The sequence below is a fragment of the Corvus brachyrhynchos genome, unplaced genomic scaffold, assembly GCF_000691975.1.
Source record: "Corvus brachyrhynchos isolate BGI_N302 unplaced genomic scaffold, ASM69197v1 scaffold194, whole genome shotgun sequence".
NCBI lineage: Eukaryota > Metazoa > Chordata > Aves > Passeriformes > Corvidae > Corvus > Corvus brachyrhynchos.
In genome coordinates, this window is record NW_008237890.1 from 1,914,289 (window position 1) to 1,940,875 (window position 26,587).

General features: G+C 35.2%; 1 protein-coding gene across 23 annotated transcripts in view; it reads right to left on the reverse strand.

The window, feature by feature from the left end:
• Positions 1–2,266: 2,266 nt before the first annotated feature.
• PTPRD (protein tyrosine phosphatase, receptor type D) overlaps positions 2,267–26,587 on the reverse strand; it is a 1,188,396-nt gene continuing 1,164,075 nt past the window's right edge. For 20 of the 23 annotated variants that reach the window (XM_017732843.1, XM_017732842.1, XM_017732861.1 and 17 more), the window contains 7 exons: positions 20,205–20,490; positions 19,625–19,803; positions 18,253–18,379; positions 17,143–17,268; positions 12,621–12,775; positions 8,561–8,696; positions 6,031–6,248 (listed from right to left, as the gene is read on the reverse strand). In XM_017732843.1, coding sequence (XP_017588332.1) covers positions 6,180–6,248; positions 8,561–8,696; positions 12,621–12,775; positions 17,143–17,268; positions 18,253–18,379; positions 19,625–19,803; positions 20,205–20,490 — 1,078 coding nt within the window. In that variant the 3' untranslated portion in view covers positions 6,031–6,179. Of the gene's footprint in view, positions 6,249–8,560; positions 8,697–12,620; positions 12,776–17,142; positions 17,269–18,252; positions 18,380–19,624; positions 19,804–20,204; positions 20,491–26,587 lie in introns of all 23 variants that reach the window. The other 3 variants (XM_017732862.1, XM_017732863.1, XM_017732840.1) reach the window with 1 other exon arrangement.

A 26,587-nucleotide genomic window follows, 5' to 3' on the forward strand; every position in this document is an offset into this window, starting at 1 on the left:
AATGTAGTAAAAAAAGTAAACAAACCAAAATTAAATAATAATAATAATAAAATTGCCACAGGTCTTTAAATGAAAATTTGCTACAGCCTCACACCGCATCAGTGTTTTATTTCCCCATGTAAAGTGAAAGAATGACAAAAATACCAGTCTTTCAAACTTCTGAAACTGCTTTAAAGATATTCTTTGACAGTGCAAGTAGTATTGATACCATTTGGTATCTTCTGTGGACATTTTTGCCAGTTTGATTCAGTGCTAGTGTTGAAGTTTGATTATCTAAAGCTGTCATATTTCAAGGTTACAAAACGCAAAGCTATTTCATAGAATTCAGCAATTCCATGGGAAGATACATCTTTTTATTTCATGTTAAGTGTTGTAGAAGAGGAAGTGATTTATCACTGGTATGTTGGCTTATACATCAGCAAATTTGCTGGTTATTTTCTTCAAAATTCCAAAGTCTGTGAAAAATCATTTAACTTCATTCTGCTTATAAGACTGGTTAAGAGGGGGGAAAAAAAAGGGCACGTTTGCATCTGCAGTTAAAAAGACACAGCAATTTCTAGGAAGATTTTTTCCTGGTCCTTTTTTGACCAGTGACGGCTATAATGTTCTTTAGGGATCACTAAGTGCTGATCCAGTTGGTAGTGAACTGAACTCTTCTGAGCACTGGTTAATGAACAATTTCTTTTTATACATTCCTTATCAGTACTTCTTCAGTACTTTGTTTATCACATTAACAATAGCTCACTTCTCTCCTAAGCTTGCACAGACTGGGAGAAGCAGGCAATGGGTAAATTTATAGATGGCAACACCTTATTACCCTAGAATCAGGACTGACTCATTTTGAGAGATACTAGCATGAATGAATACCAAAGATTTGGGGAATCCGGGAATTTGGTCCAAGAGATTGTATAATATGGAAAAGATGTAAATGTTACTCTTTTTGAAAGTCTGTAGCTACTGTTTTGCTTTGAGATGGGTTAATTTCACATCTCAACAGAATTTTTGAACAGTAATGATCTTGAAGTACATGACATCGTTTTTCTGTGTTAATCGTGAATTAGAACTACTTTTGTTAAAACCCCATTAACTTAGAAGTTATTAAGCCATACACAGCCAAGTATTTTTGTCAATACTCATTTTCACACTTTATTATGGTCCATGCTAGACGCACAGAACAGGAAAATCCAAAGAAGTCAATGCTGACATTAAAGGATACCATCTTAAGCCACTCAGATAGTTAAAGAAACCCTTACATAACACAGCTCTAAACCACCTTGCACAGACTACGCAAAAAAGGTTCAAGTCAAAGGCAGCCTGCAATGCAGTAATTGTAAAATCCACAGAAGTCAGTGGAAAAACATTAATAGGCCTCTGTAAGAATACCAAGGCTTCACATTTACACTATTATCACCATCTTAAAGTGGAAATTAGGCCAAGAACAATACAAGTTCTTAGAAATCACCCTAATGTTAATGTCTTGCACATCCTTCCAGCACAGAGAATTCTTTATTAACACGTATTTAATACTAATTGCTAATAGACTGTATTCCCTTACAAAGTAATCTTGGAGACAGAACCTGCCTTCTTTCAGAACAAGCAGACAGAGCAAGACTTGTTTTCTTTAAGTAGATTGCCATGCCATGCCCCTTGTAGCTTGCCTCAATATACCTGGTGTGTTTATTAATCTAAAACTTTTCTAGTGTGTTTAAAAACTTTACCACAGTATTTGGATAGTAGCCTCACAGACTCACATTTGCACTCACTGCATATGCAGTGCATAACAGAAAGCAGTCAAAAGTCATGACTGCTTGCCACAATTTCAGTAACTGAATTTTGACAAGTGACTTTGGATTTACCCCAAAACCTGCCAAATCTGCAGGAATTAAAAATGCGCAATTCACCTCAAATATGTGGATATTTTGCCCTCTTTGAGTTGCACCTATGAATGGACAGAAATCTACTTTCTCAGTGTAGTGATACAGTTCTGAAGCACAAAGGGGAAATCCAGAGGCATGTAAAGTGTGGTAATTTCAACTAAGCTCATGAAGCTATGAGAATTTATGCCAAAGGGTTTGCCTATTCTGGCTCAAAACTTGCTGCTGAAGATGATATATATTTGCTAACCTAAGAATGCATTTTCCACTGTCCAGCAGCTAGTTAAGAAGATTAATGACTGTTTTGTAGTTCCAATTAAACTCCTTTATCACCAAGAGGGACCAAACAAGTTTTGATTTCAAAAGCACTGCTTAAGAAAGAAGACCAGGGCTGCATAACACTGACATTTTATTAGAATTCATCTGTAACAAATGGAACTTGTGTCAGCAAAGAACTGATTTTCATACAGACTTTCTTTTGCCACCAATGTAACGAAGTAAGAAAATAAAAAGCAGGGCTTTCATTCTGTAAAACATTTACGCGTACTACTAATTAGAGGTAATTGTATCTTTTTTAACAAGCCATTTTACAAGGTAATTTTTTTAAGTTTTTCAGTCTATGCATCCAAAACAAGAGCAAAGAACACAAGTTTTTATTATCTTTGTAAAGACACTCCAAGCTTGAATGGCAAAGCCACATAACGGATGGTTATAATGAGACCTGCAGCCTTCTGATATCTGTGGAGTATCAGGGCACCAAGGGAAAAAAAAAAAAAAAGAAAAAAAGAAAAAAATAGAAAAATAAACATAAAGAAAAATGGGAAAGAATAAAAGGAAAAAAAAAAAGCAGTGCTTTTTTTTTTTCCTTTTTACATGTTCTGTGTCTTTTAAATACATACAAGTGGATTTTGTAAGCAATTTCTTACAGATGGGTTCAAGTTATAACATTATTGGGTGTAGAATCAATAGGGCAGTGCATAGTACAAAGGTATATATAGAAAGTGCAAATCTCCTTAGAGGGTCACTCCTTCCCCCAGCCATCTTCTCCACTATCTAACCACTCAAATAATTTTTTTAAAAAGAGCTAAATTAAACTTCTGTATAAATCATTTTTATATATTTTGTGGTTTTTTTCCCCCATTGCAACTAATTACAAAATTAGACATAACTACACATACAAACGTAAATAATAGCACCGTACTGGTTATGCTGATGAAACCAATTTTAAGCTTGGAAATGTATGATGTATGTAGACAAAGATGCTCACAATTTAAATTGACTGCAGAATGCATATATAAGAATACAGAAAGTGGAATGCACATCAATGATGCTAAGAGCTATCTTAAGAAACAAAAAAACCTAAAAGGAGTATTTATTTGTACAACAGTTTTTCTCACAAATTGGCTCTGCTTTTTTGTATTTCTTTTACTCCCTCATTTTCTTTGGAGCTTGCAAGACAATCTGCTAGGGAAAATGCACTGATCTTTGTATGGATCCAGTGTGCAAGAACCTTCCTTAGTCTATGTTTTCAAAATGACACTCCATTGTTTTGTATTTCTGATTTCCTATATTTGAGTTGAAGAACATGACCACACTACATAACCTGGCACTTCAATCATTATTTCAAAGTATAACTCAAGAAAGAAGAAGAGAAAGAAACATAGTGCACATTCTTCTCTGGTTCAGATGTAAGTTATAGAATCTCATTCTGAGGTAGCCTTCTATAATACTTCTATTCCATATATATATATTTATATTTATGTTTTGATTTTTTTGGTTTGGGTTTTTTTTTTTTTTTGTTTCATTACAAAAGTGCTCAAATACAATTGTTGGAGTTTGTTCTTTCATTCTCATTTCTTATAGGAATGGGAAAATTGGAGGAAGAACAAAAAATATTGAGGCCATATTGAGAAGCCATAGCAATGCTCCTATTTGAAACCCCAAAGAAAGCATCCTTTGATGCTGATGTACTGACAGTGGCAGAACACATGGTGACCAAGGTCAATGTAAATGGCATTCTACAAAGAGTCTCAAAAAGTAGTTTGTGCTGTTTACAGAATTTTCCTTTTTCCTGGAAGAAAATCTGTCAATCTCCAGTATGTCATGTGGGCTCAGTCTCGCTAGTCTTACATGAACTTTCCCACTGAAAGCAATGGTTTGACTTTAGCAATCTGTTGACATGAGTGAATGAGCAGGACTTGCCCCAAAATAAATTTGAGGGGGGGAAAAAAAAAAAAAAGCATCATAAGCACTGCTGATGTCAACTACTGCTACTGTGCTGCTACATCTCTTCAATGACAGATAACACTATAAACAGTGACACAGTGGGTTTGTAAAGCCAACCAGAAATAGATTTCCAATTTGTGGGCTAGTCTGTTATTAGAAATATGGAAAGATAAAGGGCCTTGACTACCTATGTGTTTTGGGTTATCATTTATTACCATCCATACTTGATTAGAAACTGGAAATGCATATTTTTCAAAATTGTCTGGTACATGTAGTAAAATGTTTGAAAAGAACAACAGAGAAATAAACAAACTAAACTAAATACAAATGAAGGCTAACTTAAAGAAATACTATTCAAAATAGGCATCAAATATAAGGCACTCTAAATGTAAAATTAAAATAAACCCCAGCATCCCCAAACAATGCTGTATGCCACAAAACATTTGATTTCACAGAGCAATGTGTGTTTGGCTTTGCCCTGTTACATACGATAAATGTAAATTATATAGCGCACACTATAGACAGTATACTATTGAATACAATTTTAAAACATCTTAATACCTAGTATATTACAACATTCTCCCCTCCTAAAGGGATATGCACTGACCTTTCCCCCATGCACACCTCCTACATTTAATAATATGATTTCTTATTGCACTATAGTGTTACAAATATTGAACTTCACTTGAAGCCTAAATCACATACTCTGTGTGCGTGTGTGCATGTGTGTGCTCTGTATGTGTGCATGTGTGTGTGTTCAAGTGGAAATGTGGATAGAAATATTGTTTGGGATAGAGATGGCGTTTAAATATCAATGATGTGCATTCCTCACTTCCCTTTGAAACAGAAGTTTATGGACCTTAAAAATGCAGAGCTGATCAAATAGTAGTTTGATATAATTGCAGTATGCAGAAAAACTTTCCCAATGCTTTGATAAATCCAGATATGTAAGAATGGATATGTTTATGTGCATGTGTGTCATCTATCCATCTGTATTCTCTGCAACTACACAGAGATTCAGAAAAGGGTAGACAGTAATACATACATATATATATATAAAAAGAGAGAAGAGTGTGAGTGTGCATGTGCATATGTGTGCGCGTGTGTGTATGTGCTAGCAGCATCTTTATACTTTGCGCCTCCCTGTTGATTCCAAAAGAAACCAAAAAGCCCCATTTTGATTTAACTGATTACAATGAATATTTTCTTAAAGAAAAAAAACCCCAAATAAAACTACAAAATTAATACTAACAAGACTGTGGTACTGTAGGACTGCACAAAAATGTGCAAATTTTCAAAGTATCTAACATTTCTACAGCACAATATTACAGATAACAGTTCTACAGCTTAAAAAAAAAATCTACATTTTTTAAACAAAAATATTAACAGTTATGCAACCTTTTCTTTAATTCACTTCATTGAATGATAAACTCTTGTTAAAAAAAGGAAAAAGTTTACACAGTTAAAAATGAAGCACAGGTCAGCAGTATCTTTACAATACTAAAAAACTAAATCAAGGACTTTCTTTTTAAACATTCCCACATTTTCCCTAAAGTGTTATGATGAGCAGTATGATGGGAAAGGGTGATGTTGAAGAGTCCGCTTTGTTTGAGAAGCCAGAACCCAACCTTGCAACAAACATCTTGCACTGAACTGCAGTTCTCAAAACTCCTCTTTGCAAAAGCATGTAATCCTGAATAAGATGATCACTCTTTCTGATTAATTTCCTCTTCCCTTTAACTTCAACCAATGTCGAACCCTTGAGGTATCTGTAAATGAGATCCTTCAGACGCCTCAGTGGTCAGGATTCTTTTATTATGGTTAGGTTATTAAACTGTGAATTCTTGGTCCACATGGAATACTTCTTGTTGGGTGGGGTTCTTTTTTTGTTGTTTTTTTTTGTTTTATATATCCCCAATATTTTTGTTCATTTTTTTTTTTTAATTATTTTTTATTTTATATATCCCCAATAATTGCTCCTTAGCTAAGAGTTAAGAAGTACTTCTAAAGCACATCGTATGGCTCAGAAGCGGCTCTCTGGATCTTAAAGGGCCTGCAATAAAAATCCACAATGGGTTTTTATGTTGCATAGTGATCAAAGCTGCCCAGATACTCCAGTGCGGCTCGATAGCAGAACTGGTATTGATCCTAGAGAAAGAAAAACAAAAGCATCAAAAATTCAGCTTGTTGGTTGGTTTCTAGTTTCTTTCAAATAATAGTGAGTATACTGTAGCTACAAACAAAGATACTGCAAAGGCATCTGCAGTTCAGCAATATTCACTTGCTGACACCGACAGAAAACCACTCTGAGCTACCATAGATGAAGACAGACACTCATTTAATGCAACAACATTTTCCACAGAATGCAGCTTGTTTTTGTGCAGAGACCATATACCCACCTACTGACGGTCCGTTGTGCTGGATTAAAACAATATCAGCATAAAGCTTTCTTCTGATAGGAACACGCTTGAGTGCTTTTCCCCCATGTATTTGAAAATAAGTAGCAAAATGTATAATTAATGCCACAGCTAATACACTGAGTGAAAAAGTCCATCATAGCCTTAATATGGAATGCTGTAGGTGTTGATGAAAATGTGAAGATACCTTACACTGTGGCAAGAAAAGGGCCTAAGTGAGAAATATGGAACTAAAGCACCTTATTCACATGAAACAGACTTCATTTCAACCTACACCTGAAAGCAGAGAGAAGTTTAGTGTGGTGAGAAATTTGCTTATACCTCTGATGAATCCAACATTTGTCAGTTTGTGTTACTCTCATCCCCATAAAGCAGTCCTTTTGCACATTTATGTTATGTTGCACACTTACACTAAAACGGCACATCTGTGTACTTATTTCCAACTGCAATTCAGGATTTAAATGGTAAAAAGTAAAAAAGAAAACAAAAAACATTAGAAAAATTGCTCAGGGATGTCTGTTTATTTATCTGATAGTGCTGTAGTAACTGCAGAGGTTGCACTTGCTAAGATCGCAATTAAAACTCTTTTGGAGGCCAGGAAACTAATCAGATAGTTGCTTCACTGAAGTGGTGTGATCACGAATAGTTTTTTTCTGTTAGTCAGAATAGTTAGAATAGTGGCAGAATACATTACACGTATGCCTGAACTTTAAGTGTATGTGTGGTCCACATGAAAGTGCTTTGTTTAATAAGGATTAGATTTCTTGGCAGTTTATACCAGTGAATGAGAGATTTGTTTTCCACAGAATACTGGAAGAAATGCGTACACAACACTTCTGCTTTCAGCAGTGGGGATGAAGGGTAGCATACAGAGATAAGTCAAAGCAGGGGGAGGGAGCATATATTGCAGAATTGAACTCTGCATTTGTCAGGTAGGCTCAAAGCAGCATAGTTTTTCAGTATACTGTAGTTATTTCTTGGAGCCAAAATGACATAAAGCAGTCATTTTTCATTTTGCTTATCCAGAAGAATGATGGTAATGGAAAAGAAATGGAATTAACTCTTCAGTTTGGTCACAGTGATTTACTTGGCTAACTGACAAGATTAAAAATAAATATCTGTATTTTTCATATAAGATTCTATGAAGTTATCTTCTTAAAAGTAAAACTACCCAGCTTCTACTGAACAAGTTTAATTTTCTTGTGGAAAATGGCAAACTCTGGGGAGTCATTTTAAATTTCACACACTGTAATTTAAAGGCCAGTGTCAATCAAATTATACTAAATAAATGTGTGACCTAAAAAGTTTCCCTTCTCTTGCCCTTTTTCTTGGTTCTCCTAACCTGTTGGATCTGGCATAGTTCAGGTCGTCTGCTCAGAAATTAAAGTAAAAATTAAGCACAACATTAACTGATAATATTTAAGCATTCTTTACGACATGACAGAGTTCCAAGCACACAGGCCCAGGTAACTGGTTTATACTATTTATCCCTCCCTTTATTTCTCTATGCCGCACTTGCTAGCATAGAAGTTATTTACACTATAGTTATCCTGAATGCTGAATTTACCATTATGATTTTCAGGCCAAAAAGCCACTTGCTTGGTGACACAAAGTCAAGAAAAACATGAAAATAATACAGTGGCAGTCTGAAGACATGATCAAGACCTTGCTCCCAGGGGAAAAAAAAAAAGGAATGGATCCACCTGCATAAGCAATTTGCCTGCTTCTTCGTTACCACACATTTCTGCCAGGAAACAAGGATCAAATAAAAATGGGTGATGCTTTACAAACAGATTTGCTCAACTACCATAATTTAGGAAAAACGATTTTTTTCTTCCTCATCCTACAGTAACTACTGCAGTAACAGGAAATAGTCCTTGCAGTACCTTTATGGCAGATTTTACACTATAGTCACAGGGCCAATATGTGACTTCAGATAGAAAAGTAAGCATATTTTATACAGTCTCTATCCATGCATTTTTTTTGCTTGTGTAAGTACTGCTTCTTTTCCATCCCATGGCATATGGATACTGTTTTGCTCACCTCTGTCTGTACCATGGCTGGCCGCTGTGTCCTTAACATTTTGACAGTCTGGAAGATGTCTACAACACCTTCATATCTCATTCTTTCTAACACAATGCTCAGGGTTATGAACACTCCAGTCCTTCCAACACCTGCGCTGTTGAAGAGAATGAAGAGAAAATAAAATGTTAATTGACAGTTAATGCTGAAAGAATTGGCTGACAAATTATTTGTGGTTACAACACACCATATGTGTACAAATTTCTATATGGGGAAAGGCTCACTAAGCAAAATTCCCCAGAAAAATACCACACTGCATTCAAAAGAATAACTGTGCTCAAGCAAACTTTACATGCTACTGAATACATCCTGACTCTCCAGTCTTCCTTGCAAAGTGACTTGGTTTGTTCATCCAGATATACAAAAATCAGTGCATGGTGAAGGCAAATGTTAATATTTGTTGCCAATAACATACATTGGAACTGACAAGAGAAAATGAAGCCAAAATGCATTTTACTGCTTGCTTTACTTTAGTTTGTCATGTATATGCCCTGTTTTGTACATCTTCACTGTGCTATTTTACCTTCTATTTTGAGTTAGGAGTATGGATGTTCATTTAATATTGAACTTGTTAATATATGCTTCAATTCAAATAACGGATACAAAAAATCTCAACTCGAGTCTTATTCAAGTCTGGCAGTCTGGATCTTTGCTTTCCAATGCTGATATACATTTGCCATGATTGTTTACATTAGTCTTAAATATCTTCTTTGAGTATATATGGCTTGTTTGCTCTCTGTCCTGTCCTGGGTTTCTGCCATTAGCTTTAACCCTCCACAAGTGGTAGAAATTCTTGCAATCAATAGAACCAATAGTTGTCAGCTTTCAAAATTAAACAAACACTTATTCACAAGGATTATCCATGGCTAAAGACACAGGTAACTGCACAGAAGAAAAGATTTTCTAAATCTGAACTTCTATGGATGGAAACTAAGCACCCTGTCATCTCACTGTTGATGCTAATAATTTCATAAGGTTTTCCCCAGCCAGATAACCTTGGGAAGGTATTTATGAGACCTATTCACCAGACAAGCAAATGGAACAGCATGAACAACAGGGAAAACCTGAAGAACTCTGAATGTTCATATGAACTATGACAGAGATCCAGCAAATTTATGAAACTAGTGTGGAAATTGAATGCTCAAACTGTATGATGGTATTTTAGTGCTTGGTCTAGGTCAGTGCACTTCTAGGGCTATTAGACATACACAATTGGATTTATCAATTTTGCAGAGGCTGGGTGCCCTCAGATTGCTGAAGCCAAAGGACAGCTGCCACACCACTTGACAGAATATCATGCTGTCAGTGATGATTTACCTATATGGAATAACAACAGTCCTGGACATCTAAAGCAATTGTAGAGTAAGGTACCTGATGAGGTAAATTAGACAGCTAGTAATTAAGAAATATCCTGAAAAATCCTGGAACCTGCTCATTGGAATGTGCTTGGACTTTACAGAGCTGATGACAGTGTGATCTAAACCAAGTAGCCCAGAAAATGATCAGCAGAATGAAGGGAGATTACCATTTTACATTCTCCTTGTTCCTGCTCCTGCTCTGCTATTTAAAGATTAAAACAAACAAAAAAACCCCAAAAAACAAAAAACCAACCAAACAAAAAAAAGCCAAGTATGATTTTCCAAATACGTGAGACGATTTCTGGCCTCATACATTAGACAAATCTTTGTTTAAAAAAATAACTCGGAAATCTCCAGCAAAAGGAAGAAATTTATTTGTTGTCTTGTGTACTTAGGAAATCAGTATCTGGAGACACTACTTAATGAGGAAGAGAGACTAATATGGAAATATTTCGATGCTTGCAAATCCTAACTAGTCATCAAATGCAATGTCTTGAGAAAAGCCTGTAGGAAATGGATCCTGTTCCCCTTAGAGTGGCAAGAAAACTTTTAACACTGTAATAATTCCTACACAAAAATGCTAGGGATTTCTAGAGTGAAGGTAAAGCACTTCTTCATGATGCTTTATGATTCACAGTGATTTATTATTTAAACTAGAAACTAAAGTTAGGATGCTTTAATGAACCATGAGGAAGTACTGATTTGTTGCAAGAGAGAGGAGTTTATCACTACAAATACATCTTGAATGCATTCTGGGAAAGGTCTTCTGCACTCTTGAGCTAAAAGCTGGAATAAAAAGACTATAAATATCTAATATTGGTTGAAGTGAAAACTTTGCTTCAAGGTGAACAGTCCTTTGCTCTCTTAAATAGTTTTAAGTATCTGCCTCATGGTCATAGGGTGTGTAACAGAGAAAGCAAGCTTGTCAAAATTGTGTAGAGTGTGAAGGAAACCCAAAGGAAGTAATGCTAGAGGAGTTTTAATTCACTGTACAACTCATCATGGTACAAACTGGAGGCATTATTTCAGTAATTCCTCAGAGACTAGGAAAGTGCAGGTATCCAGGATCTTGTGCTTCCTGAAAGAAACAAACTTACTAATTTGCTAGGGACACTTCCTATTCATGTAAGTTGACTAATGCTGACAATGATGATTAGCATTACCAGTCCCTAAATTGTTATTACAATAATAATAAAGACATTTTAAAACCAAGCCATGATTAGTTACACTGAAATTAACTTTGTTTCTAGCAAAGTCAATGGTAGAAATCCATAATTTTACCACGAAAGATCACATCCATTTGGGAGGGATATACAACGCACTGTAAGCAGTATTCACTGTAGTCACAAGTGGACATGTCTGCATGGTACAAAGAACTTAGAAGAATAATATCACTTTGCTTTCTTATCTGCATAAAGGCATAAATATTGCTTATTACTCCTGTCCTCTCAAAACTCATTAATGTTGAAGAATAAGGCTTATTCTTATCAGGATTGTCCTTCATTTTCCCTTGTGAAATGAATCCCAACCACTGCTCTGCAATGCTATTCTCCTCAGCAGGCCATAAAAATTTTTAGGCACACAAAAAAAAGTAGGATTCAAGTATTCCAATACATTTATTTGTCAGTCTTTCAGATTAGGGGATAATAAAGAACTCAAATTCTGTTTACTCCTCACTTTGGAAAGATGAGAATTTCTCTCTGCTTACTAGGCTCTAGTAAACTCATTCATTTGTCTTCATGCTAGTATTGAGGCACTACTTGGCTTACAGTAAGGACTTGCATCTTGTGCCAGTATTTTGCATCTCTGTTACAATAAATAATAATAATATTTAATCTACCAAAAAAAATTCATATGACAAAAATGAGTCTCTAAAATCCTAATGGAATTTATAGAAAACAATTTATTAAATAAGAGAAAAAAAAGATAAAGATATTATTTTTGGCCATCTGCTATAGACTAGAATATTGTAGAGAAAATAAATAAAAAACACAAGAATATTAAAAAGCCCATGCTGGATTATTCCTATCCACCATGCAAGCTGTTTTCATCTGCATATCAATTGCAAAGGAATTTAGGGTACCCATCACAAAAATGAGCACTGAGTTCTGAAGTTAGAACTCATCAACTCAAACCTCAATGATTTTTTTGACAAGCAAAATTTCTAAACACCACTTTCTATTCCATTCCCTTTCTTGAGATACCTACTTTTTTTTTGGTCTCATCTTGATTGCTACTAATGTGCCACTGAGGTGCAACTAGCTTGTTGGCAACTAATAATTCCCACCAAAGTAACAGCCTCACTTTTAATTTCTAGTGGAAAAAATATCAGATGTAGCAGCCTGTTATAAGGGTCTTCCTATTCCTTCTGTGTGCAGCATTGACCAGTTTGCTTTTATGCTGCATTAGAGACATTTAAAAGTAAAGAAAAAATCATGTGTTTCCAGATATTTCTGAAGAACTGTTTCTGTATAAATGGAGTATTACAGAACAGTTTCCACTTCATAAAGCAATTGTGTTCCTTTTTAGATCTTCTATTTGATTACATTTTCTGATAGTTCACTTCTGAAATGTTTAAATATACACCTTTGCCACAATCAGCAATCAGCTTTAGAAAAAAACCAAATCTGCATATAATTAGTTTTTAAGCTTTGTTTACTTACCTGCAATGAACAGAAATTGGTCCATCCTGACCAAATTGCTCTTTTGTTTTATGCACTTGGCCTATGAAGTCAATAAATCCTTCTCCAGACTTTGGCACTCCTTGTTCTGGCCAGTCAGTGAACTGGAACTGCCTCACTGTTCGGGACTGACCATCCTTTAACAAAAGACACAAATGATGCATCACAAAAGCATGTTGCTGTGGCTTAAAGTCGGTCAGCCAATAATCATAAAGACAATCACAAAGTAAGGATTTTGAGAGGAGCTGAGAATGGCTAAGAACACATATATGAAAATTCTTTTAACTGCAGTACTGGCTGAAGCTTTTGCATTGGCCTGGAAGTGTCGTTTCATTAACAATATTGCATGGATTCTCTTCCACACTGCATAGGAGAGCTGTCTGGCATTCTGACGGTGTGAAAAGGGTGTCTGAGGCCCAGGGTATATGACTTTTTTGGTATGTTATGTTTTGAATCCTGTGGACTACAAAGTCCTTTCTATACAGATCAGGTAGAATAAGGTCATCTAATCTGACTTTTCATTTCTGAGATATGCTCATCCACTTCACGGCAGGAATATCCTTACTGATAAGACTTGTTTACTCATTGCCCTCCTTGCAGATGCTATCTTTAATAGTAAGCTGTTTTCTATGAGGTGAACAGTTTTCCTGGAAGAAGATGGATCAACAAGCCAGTTGTTTAACGTATTTCCCTTCAATAATGGTTCATTTAATTCACTAACATCTTGGAGTTAGTTGAAATTGAGAGGAAGGGCCTCCTTTCTCAAAACAAGCCATCTAAAGCTCTTCAATCCCTGTGGTTAGGAATACTAACTGCATTTCTTTAAAGTGCAGAATACTGCATCATAGTTATTTTTATAATGAAGCCACTGTAATTACTAAATGACAACTTCTGTTATATGCCTATTTAATGTGTAAAAAGTCAGAACACATAAAAAATGCAATACAAACAGATAAAGCAAATTTGTTCTGCATTTTCAAACTTTGTGCTTGATGATTTTGACACTGTCAATCTGCACAGCTGAAATGTTCAAAATCATGGCAATGTGAGCTACTAATGTTAACTGGTGCCTCTAGACATCATGTTTTCTAAGCACCCACCCTGCCATGTCTTCAAAACGGTCTTCTATTAAGTGAAACTCATGAAAAATTGAAATTTCTTCTAAGTAAAACTCATGAAAAATTCAAATCATTACTGGAGATTCCCCTCAAAAAGCAGCAAGTTATGCTTGGAGGCAAGAACAATCTTTCTCTCTTTATCCTTCTACCATAAGCGCTCAGCTGTTACAGACCTTTGAAATGATACAGAAGTGATTTTAAATATAACCAAAGGATACCCCAATGCTTTGCTTTTATATTTCCTCTGGTTTTGTGGGGTTTTGCCTCCCGTATCTCAGATGAGTAAGGAGAACAGAAAAAACTGTATGTGTACCAGCAACTACTTTGAGAGGACACACATACTGTCTTCTTCCACTAGACCACTGTGACAATTTAGTAGTCTGTATCTGTGAAATGCTTTTTGCCACAAACAAATATGTAATGTTTGAAAATATTCACCCAATTTGATTTCTTATGGGCATCAACACAAAAAACTAAATGTTTCCTTTCAAAATGGTATTTTGTTAATACAAACATCTCTGATAATAGTCTCTGTAATCCCATTTCCCCCCAAGAAGACATAATGAAATTGCATCCTCCAGATAGCCTTAGGCAAATGATATAAATTCATCAAGAAGACACAAGTATAGGTTGATTTCCCTCAAAATAACCTTCCATTCTCCTAAAGTAAAGAAAGAAAACCTGAAATCTGACTTTCAACATGTTCCTAAGAAGATGGAAACTCTTCAGCAATTTCTGACCTTGATAGGACTTACACTAAAATAACAGTAACTTTTCCATGTAGAAAAAGTAAGAAAGACGCTACTTTACATAAGTGTGGTCTGTCATTGGAAAGATCACACATTTTCGGTGTGTATATGTATACAACTGTATTAGTATGTTTCATGACTTCAGTAATGCAGTATTCCAATGCAACTGTGAAATGACAATAACCTCTCTTATTTAATATTATTTAATGAGCAGAGGAGTAAAGTTCCTTAGTCTATGTTAGACTAGCATTAGAGCATATTGGGAACTGATCGGCAATTTCTTACAGTTCCCTCTGCTACCGACATTATAAACAGTGCTGATTTCTTTTGATGAGATTCTTGCCAACAGCAGTCCAGATACAAATGCCAAATTTTATTAAAATCTTTACTTTCAAATACTGTGACAGTTTGCACAGTTAGTTATCAAAATAAGTGCTTTCAGATCCCTATGTGGCACAGAGGGCTTTTAAGGTATCATCCTATATATTGGCTGACCGTTTGGATTTCTTCTTCCTTCTCACAGGGGATATTCAACTGTCTTTTGATTAGGCTGTAGAATTTATAATACTCTCTTACAGCCATCACTAATAGTTTAGCCTTAAATAAGACTGGCCCAACATATTGACCTCTTGAGTTTCCAGAGAAAGTGAGAACAAAGTAGTCAGAAGCAATAACTTGGAACAGTTAGAGAGGTCAATTTCACTGTACAACAACTCACAGTTCAGTTTCAGAAATAACAGAGAGTTCCACACCAGACACTTGCTGCTGGCACCTAAAAAGATACAATGCCTCATTTTTTGTCCCTGTGGAATAACTCGGCATCTTGGCTCTGGCAGAGCATGGATGGTATTGTAACAGTATAGATGGATTTGGAGATGAGAGCAAGAGAGGATGTTTGCCATCACTCCAGCATTTACTCTTCTTTGAATGCAACAATTTAGTCAAACTATGTCAATTACTGGGTGTGACAGCCACAAAAGCCTAACTAGAGGAAAACTATAATGTACATTTTGGTACGTATTTCCCACTTCCTCCAGTAAATTTGGAAGGCGTTATAGTTTCCCAGCATAACTAGAAAATTTAAGATGGTGCTGTCAGCTCACTGATGAGTTTAACAAAACTTGGACCACCAAGATAAAGAGATTTTCAAAATTTGAGAAGCAACAATACATGATAGTCAAATGTCACAGTAGGACTGTCAATGTGATTGATGCTTTTTAAAAGAGGTTTATTAATATCATGTCAAATAAAATTAATTATGGAAAATTTAATAATTTAATTATTTGACCCTTTTTTACTGGTTTGATAGCTGTAGGTAAGCAGAATTTCTTAAATATCCTATTTCAATATAAAATTTTGAAAGAATTTTTTTTGAATATAAGATGTTTGGAGACACGTCAATTACAGCTATGGCTTTTTGTTATAACTGGAATTTTGTGATCAGAGCTTTGTAAACTATGTCATATAATAACTCTTCCAACTTGAGATAGATTTTTAATAGAAAATCAATTAAAACTGTAAGCATATTTGGAGTGAAATTGGCTTTGACTATCTCTGCTTACAAGTGTGTTTAAAGACTGATGCTAGGAGCCTGCTCTCCACTTTTCTTAAGCACAAATAGGTTAGAGAAGCGATGAGTCATATGATACTACATTTCAAATAGAATGAAAATCAGACCCAATATATCTACAGTTTCTTTACAAAACCCTACACCTAAATCTCATTTGCCAAACAAAAGGTCCATATGCTGACTTGATAGTAACAATACCGTCCAATTTTAATTGAAGTTCACGTTAAAAGCAGTAGTCTCGCTAACTATGAGGAAGTCTAATATTTTGGATGCTGACAGGCAATTCTGAGCAGCCACTCATGTTATCCCTGGACAGTACATCCTGCTATTTTGCTTGAGCAAGTATTATTCCACAGTGCCTACAGAAACAGGCGCTAACAGAATGTCTTCCTGCCATGCAGACTGAAGTGCTAGAAATCAAGTCTGAGAAATGCCAAATATATATTAAAAGTTTATATATGTTTAATCTTATATGAGTGCTCAGTTTTGGACTTGGGAATTCAGATAAGAAATGCAGTATGAAAATGAGGATGCTAAGGTCACAGCTGCATGTATCTACTCTGCAGATATACTAGAGAGCTGAAAATATGCTATATGAAAAATCAAATTATAATGTGCAAAGCTTGTCCAGCTTTTCTTATGAATGCCATTTGCTCTGCAGTTTTCAAATCTCAATGTATTAACCTTCACAATCACTCAGCCTCAAGGGTGGTGCAAAACAACACTCTAAGTGGCAAAAATTGTACCCATTATTGATCAAGGGAAAAATGAGAAAAAAGAGGAAAATGGCCCTCAAATAATCTAATGTATTTTGGCACAAATAGTTCAGAACTATAAAACTGTGCTTCCCAGATGCCAGATCTGAATGAAGTACATTGTTCTTACAGAAAGATGCCACTTATTTAAAAATAACTTCATCTGCTTTTTTATTATTGCTTGTAGAAAGCATATCTGTAGGGTTTTCTTAATAACAATAAAAGTTTCAGAAACCCCAAACATAGAAAAAGAAACACATAGACATTTTCTTTTAAACTTATGAGAACAAGTGTAATGCTATGTTGACTTACCCTTGCATCTGTAACCTTGAATTCCCTCAGAATGTACTGTGGCATGTTGTACTCTGCCATTGGATCTACCACAAAATACTGGTATCTGGCTGAGCGCTCCGCAGGCCAGTACTGGTGGCATTTTTCCTACAAAATAACAAAATACAATACATTTCCTGTTACTTGAGAGCACTACCATAAATGGGTATAAATCCTTTTTTACTCAGCTAAGTGTGATATTCATGGAAGGTGCCAGTAGTGACAAGAACATGAGCTGCTTGTGTCGGTATAAACATTAAACTCAGAGAGTAAAAAATTACCTTTAACACTGCATTGCCAAGGGTTTCTCATTGGTTGCTGTATATCGGAGCTTACTTATACTTCTGCTCAGTTTTATTATCTATCAGTGACAAGAGCTATCCCTAGCCTAATTTTCAATGGTGAGTTTTTATCTCAATTTAAATCCTGATGCTATCTTCAGTTTTCTTCTATTTGGCTTGTTGGAGCAAGTCCCCTCAGCCTCAGTCACGATTCTATCTCTGCATCCACTAGCCATGTCCTGAACAATCTCTATTCTCTCAGACACCTGCCCTAACTCAGATTTCACTTATCAGATGCCAGCTTTCTCTTGACGTAATCCTGTCCAGATAGCAGACTGCTTCATTCTTTCCAGTAGACGGAGTATCAATGAAATGAGTTTAGAACTGTAAACTGGGGGCTGAAATTTTAATATGCAGGACAGAACACATAGAAGACATTCAGATCTTGAAAATACCACACTTTCTTTTAACATTTTTACAAGGAGATGCTGCAAAAGTCAAGTTTCCAAGTAAGAGATCTTTCTTTTTCAATAGACAGCAGTGCTCCCTCCGCATACTTTGAACATCAGCATGCAAACCCACTTGCTGAATCTCAGCGTGCCCCACAAAAACATGCCATGTCTAGTTTGTCTATTGCAACACAATAACAGATTGAAAAAATTTATACCTAGTGGCCAGGAAGGCCACTCCTATTTCAGCAGAAGAAGGAACCAAAATTCTCATCTTTAGATATTCCTAACCATGAAATATTTTAATATAAAGAGCTGCTGTAACCAACATTTTAGTAAAGGAATATTAGAGCAGTACTTACTCTGCCCATTTCTCGTAGCTTAGTGAGCATGACCACAATTGTAGAATTATGCTCCCAGAGCATTCTCCAAAAGTCTTCAGTTGTTTCTGCTAAAGGACCCTGTGTAGCTATGTAAGCTTTTTGTTGTCTACATAAAAAAAAAAGTAAATTAAGAGTAATACTTTAATCAAAAAGTGACTTGATTCTCATATTCTCTGTTTATATGTAAACATTGTCTAGAGGGAAATTGTACATACTATTAATAATGAGCACATTAAAATCTTATTATGATTGTTTAATCAAACTATGGCTTTTTATTTTTAGAACTTTGAGAGGAAAATTACTCTGTTAATATTATGATGTATGATTTTATCATTATTATTTAAATTTTAATGCAACTCTAATTGCTCAGTTTTGTGTGCTGTAAAAAGCACTTAAGAAACACTTAGTTGTGCTGGTTCATTTTATAGAAATAACTGTCTAACAATCTATTAAGTTTAGGAATTATAGCATCAAGCAGTTTCTTTATTAACTTCTCTTCAACAGTCTGATGCCTCCAGCAAAAGTAAGTCAGGAAGAAAATTTGGGAACGGAATATGTATTTCCAGGCCCTAATATCCTGCTAGTGGACGCTGCCACCAAACTGTTAAAAAACTGGATGAGCAGCTTTATAAGATGATGACCAGTTTGTATTGGTGCTTCTTTCAAGCAACAGAAACACCTTTGTGGGTGATAGTGGAGATGAAGTTTATTTTCAGTTATGAGTGGAGGCTCATAAAATTATCCCTGGGATATGGATACCCAGGCACACCTGAACTGAGTTAGGCAAACTATCTCATTTCCCTGTCATGCCTTTTTCAACCAGCTGCTTAAGTCAGCTGAGGGCATATTGCTCCATATTGTCATGAAGAAGCTGGTGGGCTTTTTTGTATGTAAAGCCTTACATACAAAAGGCTTTTGGTGGTAAGGTCAAGTCTTAGTCAGTGCTCCAAGATCACAGATTATCACCTTGACACACAGAGTATATCTCCTGTATCTTATTTCTAGATATCCTTTTAAGCAGAAGAACTGTGAAGAAATAGGGATCCAGATCATGAGCATGCTTAAAATCTCATTAACTTTCAGCATGTAAAGCATACTGAGAGCTCTCAGTGGTTTAAAGTCAGGTAAAAATATAATGTTTAAGATTCCATGTAATTTGCAAAATTTTTCTATATTACATGGTGAAAAAATATAAACCCTTTATTAAAATTAAAAAAACCACCCAAACATGCCCTGAACAGATAACAAATACCAGATTTCAATAATAAGCTTTGTTATTTTCAATGTAATTACATAAACAATTTTGTAAACTTTTAAAGCAGTACAGATAAGAACGCATCACTGTTTGTACCTGTATCCATCAATGAAACTGGCATTAATATAATCAGAGCCTTCGACTCCTCGGATAGGCTGCAAGCATACCCTTGTGGACTCATATGGCATAATATTGACAAGGCGATTTTTGAATTTATTACATGGAAGATTGGCACTGATGAATCTTGAAGTGTGAGCCTTAGAGCTAGCAAGACGCTGTAGAAAAAAATTAAAATAATTAAGGCCAGGTATAACAAAAACAAGTGACACTATCAGGTTTTATAATCTCTGGTCAGTATCCATTAATGAATAATTTCAATTCCAGATGCTTACTTTTCCATATTCTATTGCATTATCCAAATATTTGTAAAGCTTCTTTTAACACCTTTTACAAGTACAATGTCTGCTCTGTTAGTGCATTTGGACAAATTCCAGTATTAAACTTATCTTTTTTATCTTAAAATTATCTTTTTTAGAAAGAGCTGTCTTCCTAATTTAAATATGTAGTCTAATGGTGTCTCTTATCTTCTGATTATTGGAAACAACTGATGGAGAACAGAGCAGCTTTAGTGTTACACCATTTGGTTTTGGTTACCCACAACATAAAATCCCAGTACCTTAAATTCCAGTTCCATTCCTGTGACATTCTCTCCTGTTTCTATCTGTGTCAGCTTCTGGATATATGCATACAGGTTTCTGGCTGGCACTTCGGTATTTCCACATGTCACTGCTTCCAGCAGTGCATCATGGATAAAGATGTATTGGTCCTCAGTTTGAACCATGTAATTCCTCTGTGCTCTCATTAGAGTTACGTGGCCATAAATATCTACAGTCTTTTCATGCTTTATTCTCTCTAACATGGCATCTATCACAATGAAACAGCCAGTCCTGCCGACTCCAGCACTAAAAGAAATGAACACGGGAGAGAAAACATGGACTGTTTCATTCACTGTGCTTACTTTTATGTCATTCAAGTTTCAAAGTTTTGTAATGCTGATTTAAACAGCACGTTTCTGAATATGAACATAAAAGAAGTTGGTGCCCTGAAATAAGTAAACTCCTTAAACATTCATTACAAGCAATTGAGAACACAGAATGCTTTTATATGAAATCTTTGAATCTTGCATTTTCAGGTTTGACTATAATAGAAATAAAACACCTTGCAACATGTTCTTAAAAATGGAAATTGCTGGAGATGATGAATCCTCTAAGAATTCAAGCTTTATTTGTAGCATGATTTCTAAGTCATTAAACATGCTGTTGCTGCTCTTCTCTTTACAGAGGTAAATTTATAGGAAAACAATAATCTTACAGAAAATGAGTCTTACATATTTCTATCATACTTTGGCGGTAAACTTTCCACCCCTCTCCCAACTCTGCTGATGGGGCTTCTATTAACACAGTTTGTTCTGTCCTCTGCTGTTTCACTTGGCTAGGACATACTGTTAGTCTTTGCAACGCAGACCCATTACTAGATAGCTGTGCTAGCTGTAGACTGGGGAAAATCCAACTGTTTGGACACCAACTGTACTGAATCAAATCAGACCATCTTTTTGCAGCCATGTGTATGATTGAACTTTATGAAGTTTTGTTTCAACTATCTGGATACATGTAGCTAAACAAAGCTAAAGTGTAACATGGTTTTGTTCATCATTTTTCTGTCCAGGATCACATCATGCCTGTAACAATGAATGATAGTTTCAGGTCTTCTAAATGCTTAACTTTTTTCAGTTAGTGACACGAAATTAAATACACAGTATAGTAAGCAACAGTTTATAAACTCTCAAGACACTGAGATTAGCTAAGTTAAGAATAGTTAAGAACCCCACAAACTGAAATTTTTTGAATAGAAAGAAACAAAAATAATTATAACCTAGCCTCTAGAGGACAATTATATTTTTTGTTCTTGTAATGGCAATGAAATCAACAGAAGTAGCACACATTTCTATGTCAGATTGGTTTATATCAAGTTTTAAACTATTCCTTCAATGATTACTCTTCTCATTCAGTTTTTATCAGTTTAACAAGTGTGAGCCAAGTGAGAAATATGAAAGCTTTGCAGTGAAGATTTTCTCTGTATCCTAGAATATTGTTCGTTCCCTATAATGTATTAATGAATTGCTGTTCCAGCACTGGATATGCCATTTTTCAGATCAAACATCAAAAAGTTCACTGCTATCTGCAGACCACAACTGCAAAATCCCAAGACAGTTAAAAGCTTGCACCTTCAGCTGGAATGAGTGATTTTCAGTTCCTCCTTTCATGTCTTTTATTATAATTTACAAATTTATTTTTTCCATGAGCAAACTCAAAGAAGAATAGTTATTAACATACTCTAGCACAGAAGATACGTGCTAGTCTATAGGTTTATGCAGAAGTTGTGAAGATCATACCATCAGATCCAAACACATCGTTATACATTGATTTCATGGTAAGGATGGAGGGACTGACACACTTCATTTATGGAGGCATTTGGCTTCACTGGGCTCCTGACACATCCTCTCTGGATCATTTTATCCAGCAAGATATTTTACTCCTTTAAGATGTTCAGTACATTCTAATTCTGCCCATTAAAAATGAGCTGTGTGTCTACCAAACTACTCTCTTCACTTTCCACATAAAAAATGGAACCAGTGTTACGAAGATTTTAACTTAATTCCTCTTTGAAACATGCTCTTTTGCCCCCAATACCTTCTAACTCCAAACTCCAATAGCTTATTATATGAAAGAAGAAACTATCCTATCCTAATTTTTTATCCCATTTCTCTTTCTCTTCTACTATCACACAGCCTCTTAATATGGTATGATACGCTGCTGGGAAGCCATACATTTTGAATCCTCACTAATAAGACACTGAAATACTAAAAAAAATTCCCTGTATTTTTTCTGGTAACCATGCTAATTCACCTAATAAGAATAATTTCACAAATTATTTCTAAGCTTGTTATTGCCTTTCTTGCCCTTTTGTTTTGCATCTTCTGCTGTTACTGTCAAACTTAGAATTTTTAAAAAAATTATTTCAGCTAGTGAAAGATGCTATTACACTTTCAAGCTGAAAACCTAAGATATCTATTAAATAGACATGCCCCCTAGGAAACTGCTGCTGCTTCAAATATTATCATTTACAGTACTATAACGTTTGTTTTCAATTTCTAAAAACATGACTGACTCAGTCCCATGAGCTGAAACATGTTTAATGTCCTGCGATGCCATACAGCTACAATAGCTACAATTCAAAAAAGGAAAATGAAGAGGCATAAGGGGGACATTCTGAATTCAAATCACTGTATGGATGTGCTAAAGGTTGGCTTTTGTGATTAATTTGTAGCTGTTTAAATGATGACCCTTTATTGATACTTCAGTGATTTGGCAAAGGAAGGCAGTGTAATTACCAGTATTCACAGATCATTTAATTGGAAGCAAAGATAGTAAAATACGGACCAAAAATCATGTAGGACATTTTTGACTCATATCAGGGGAAAATTTTATTGAATATTACTGTTTCAGATTGAATGAAGCTTGCATTTATGAACTGAAAGTACATGAAATTGCTTGTGATATGGGAAATATATAAAAAGGTCTGGATTTCATTGAGGAACTTCATATGATTAATTAGACTCCAAACCCACAGAAATTCTGTGGTAGCTCTGACAAGAGCAATATTTAGATTATTTTCCCACTTTGCCGTTAGGAAATTAGAACAGAGTAGAAAATCACCCCTCTGTCCAGGAAGCAGCAAAAAAAAGCCCCTTATGAAACCACTGAACATCCTTTTGAAAAGAAACCTCTGATCAAAATAACATAAAGACCTTGTGCAAAGACATAAATTGAAATTTCGTTTTAGAAGAGATACTGGACTGCTTCAAGAATTATGTACCATCTTATAAGAGACCTTTGAGAATTTATCTGCAAGTGTGGTTATGGTTGGATACCAGACAACAAGGATGGTATACAGCACTTTCTTAGGTGCAGTGCTTTACCAAATGGAAGACTTTACTGACTGAATTTTGTTCATCCCTAGGCTATGCATGGAGGCAAGCATATTTATCACTGAAGCCACATAAAATGTCTGAAAAAGAACATGAAACAAAAAAAATCAGACAACAGAGTATTTCACTACAAGCAGATAAAGCTCAGTCTAGAACTCTCCCTAGTTTTCATAGGTAGTGGACAAAAGCATGGGACGGTCACAACCCACAAGCCAGCCTTATATCTTTCTTCCTTTATGGAGCTTTAGTAAGATTTTTTCCTTTCAATCTGTACATTCTCAGAATTCTAGTATTACCATAAATTCTTCAAATATAACTGCCCCAGATTTAAGCCCATATTTTTTTGTAATAATGTTCAGGAAGTAAATTTGTTCTCCATCTAATCCCAAGTACAGCTCTGGAGAGATCAAGGACAAGAAGCTGTCTTACGAGATTGTAATTTGAACACAAACAAACAAACTCTCAAGCATTAAAACACACAAAATCAAAACTCCCAAAAATTTCTCTTAACAAATCCCATGTACAGGGAATAATTGTTCATTAAAATAATTTTAAAAGCTGAGTTTTCCATGCAGGCTAAAAATGCAGCATTAGTAATGTTCAACAAACCTTCAAACAATGACATTCCATTACAACAAATCCTCACACAGGAATAAATTAATGTTACATAGAGGAGATGAAAAGAAAATGACTATTCGTTCTTTACTTGCCAAAGAAGAATCAGGACTGTGAAATGAAATGATGAGAATTTAAAACAAACAGGAATTAATTTTTAAAGTGGTACATAATTAAATTGTGAAACACGTTGTTACAGAATACCATGTATCACAAAAAGAAATTCAGAGAGGAAAGGATCAATTAAGGGGTATTAACCAAGATGTTACAGACACAACTTCCCCTACAGAAATCCTTTTATTAGATTTCGCTGGAATTTGGATAGAGACTCTGAAAAATAAGATTCTTCTTTTGAATCAACACTTCAGCCTTCAGGTACCTGACACCTTTAGGAACTCTACCACTGAAAAGGCACACCATTAATTTTGATAACTTGCTTCTTCTTTCTTAAAAGGGACAAATTATCACAACTATTCTACCTGCTTCTTTCCTGAAATCATGAATTGTTGGTGAAAAAAAATCTCTTATTGTTCTGCTTGTGAGATGGAATAGCAGAAATTATACATAACTGAAAAGTTCATTGACCTTATTTCATACCACTTATTTTTCTTATCATGGTTTCCCTTCAGAAATGATTGTTGATTCTATATAACCATACATGCCATAATCCTGCTTTTCATAGAGGACTTTTACATATGCACCTTACTTAATCACTATGTTGTCTGATTTCTTCAATTACTCAGACATATAAGGAAAAGAAATTAAAATAAACTTATTACTCTGTACTATTTTATCTGTGTAAAAGGATTTACTATGATTTTTTATTTCAAAATTAATTCAGTTCTCAGATATTCTCATTATTTTCCTACTCTCTAAATACAATCTTATATATGCAATGTACTGAATTCTGTATTTATCATCAAAGAGTAACTATCCTAAATACATCTTCCCTGTGATATTTGTTGAGTTTCAGTGTATACTTTACATTTTTTGTACTGTACAATGCATTCACAAAGCCTTCTTGACATCATGCATTCCACCAAAGAAAGAATGATCTAAAATTTACTGAAATAGAGTTTAGAAAAAGAAAGTATTTTAAGGTTAACTTTAAAAACACATCTTACTATGACTTGTTACCTTCAATTAAAGATAGATCTATGCCTGAACAGCTGTAGATACAGAAAATGATACTTCTGGGTAATTTAGCAGAGGAAGTACACTGCCATCATATAGTCAATAAATAAAAGTGAAGATTACAGCACAGCAGAGAAGTCAATGAACAGAAATTATGCTGCTTGCTGCTAACAACTGTTTTTTGCTTTCTTTGCAGTTCAACCTGCTTTGCATTCTCAGGGTGGAATGTTTTGAGAAGTTGCTTCATACTTTTGAATATTTCCTTCTGTGCTTGGATTACATTTTCATAGAGAAGAGCTATTAGCCTATCAGTGAGAGTAACAGAAGGTGAACTGATGCTATCTGATAATGAATTAAAGAATGTGGGAAGAAATGTGTTCTGTAGTACTGGAAAACTGGAAGACCTTGAAAGTACTTGCTAGCCACTAAGATTCTGATTCCAAGGTTCAGAGTCCTCTGGACCCTTCCCTGATTCTAGGTGTTTGCATTCCTATTCCTACTGTGGCCAACAGCAGCTGCCCTTGGGATTTTTTCTGTTTGGGTTTTAGACTGATGGAGCAGTAATGAAGGCTGAGGTTGTCATCCAGACACAGGACTTCATCTGGCAAGTACAAAGTAAAAGGAAAACATATCACTAGGACTCCTCAGTCCACATCAGATTTTTTTTTTTCAGTACCAATCACAGTTCAAAGCCCTACATGAATCTGTCCACAAATCTTTTTTTTTATCTTTTCTCACTCCCTTGCTCCCCCTTCCCTACTCTGAAAACTTGGAAATAACCAGTAAATTACTCCTGAACCTTGAAGCTGATACGACTTTGGTAGTAGGCCTATTTTTTTGGATCTCCATCTCAGAATGTCTCTTTCTTTTCAGTTGAAAACTGATATACCTAGAAAATAAACTCAGAGGATGAGACAAACATGAAGTTGCCACCTCTAGATTTAGTTTAAACTGAAAGGGTTGCAATACAGTATTAATGCAGTGAGATGCTACACAGTAGAAAATTGAGTGAAAAAAACCCCTGAGGCTTCTCTGATGAGCTCATATGAAGGCTAGCCCTGTTTTTTTAGACCAAGTGGTGAATAAAATAAATACCCTTTTTAATATCTGACAATACTCCACTGACCACTGAAGACCTTGGTTACTAGTACTCGTTACAATGTTTCTTAACCTCTGCAATCTTTATACCAACATGAATTCTCTGTAACATAGACAATCAGGTTGTGAAAGGTTAATACCACGAATCATTTCACATTTCTTAA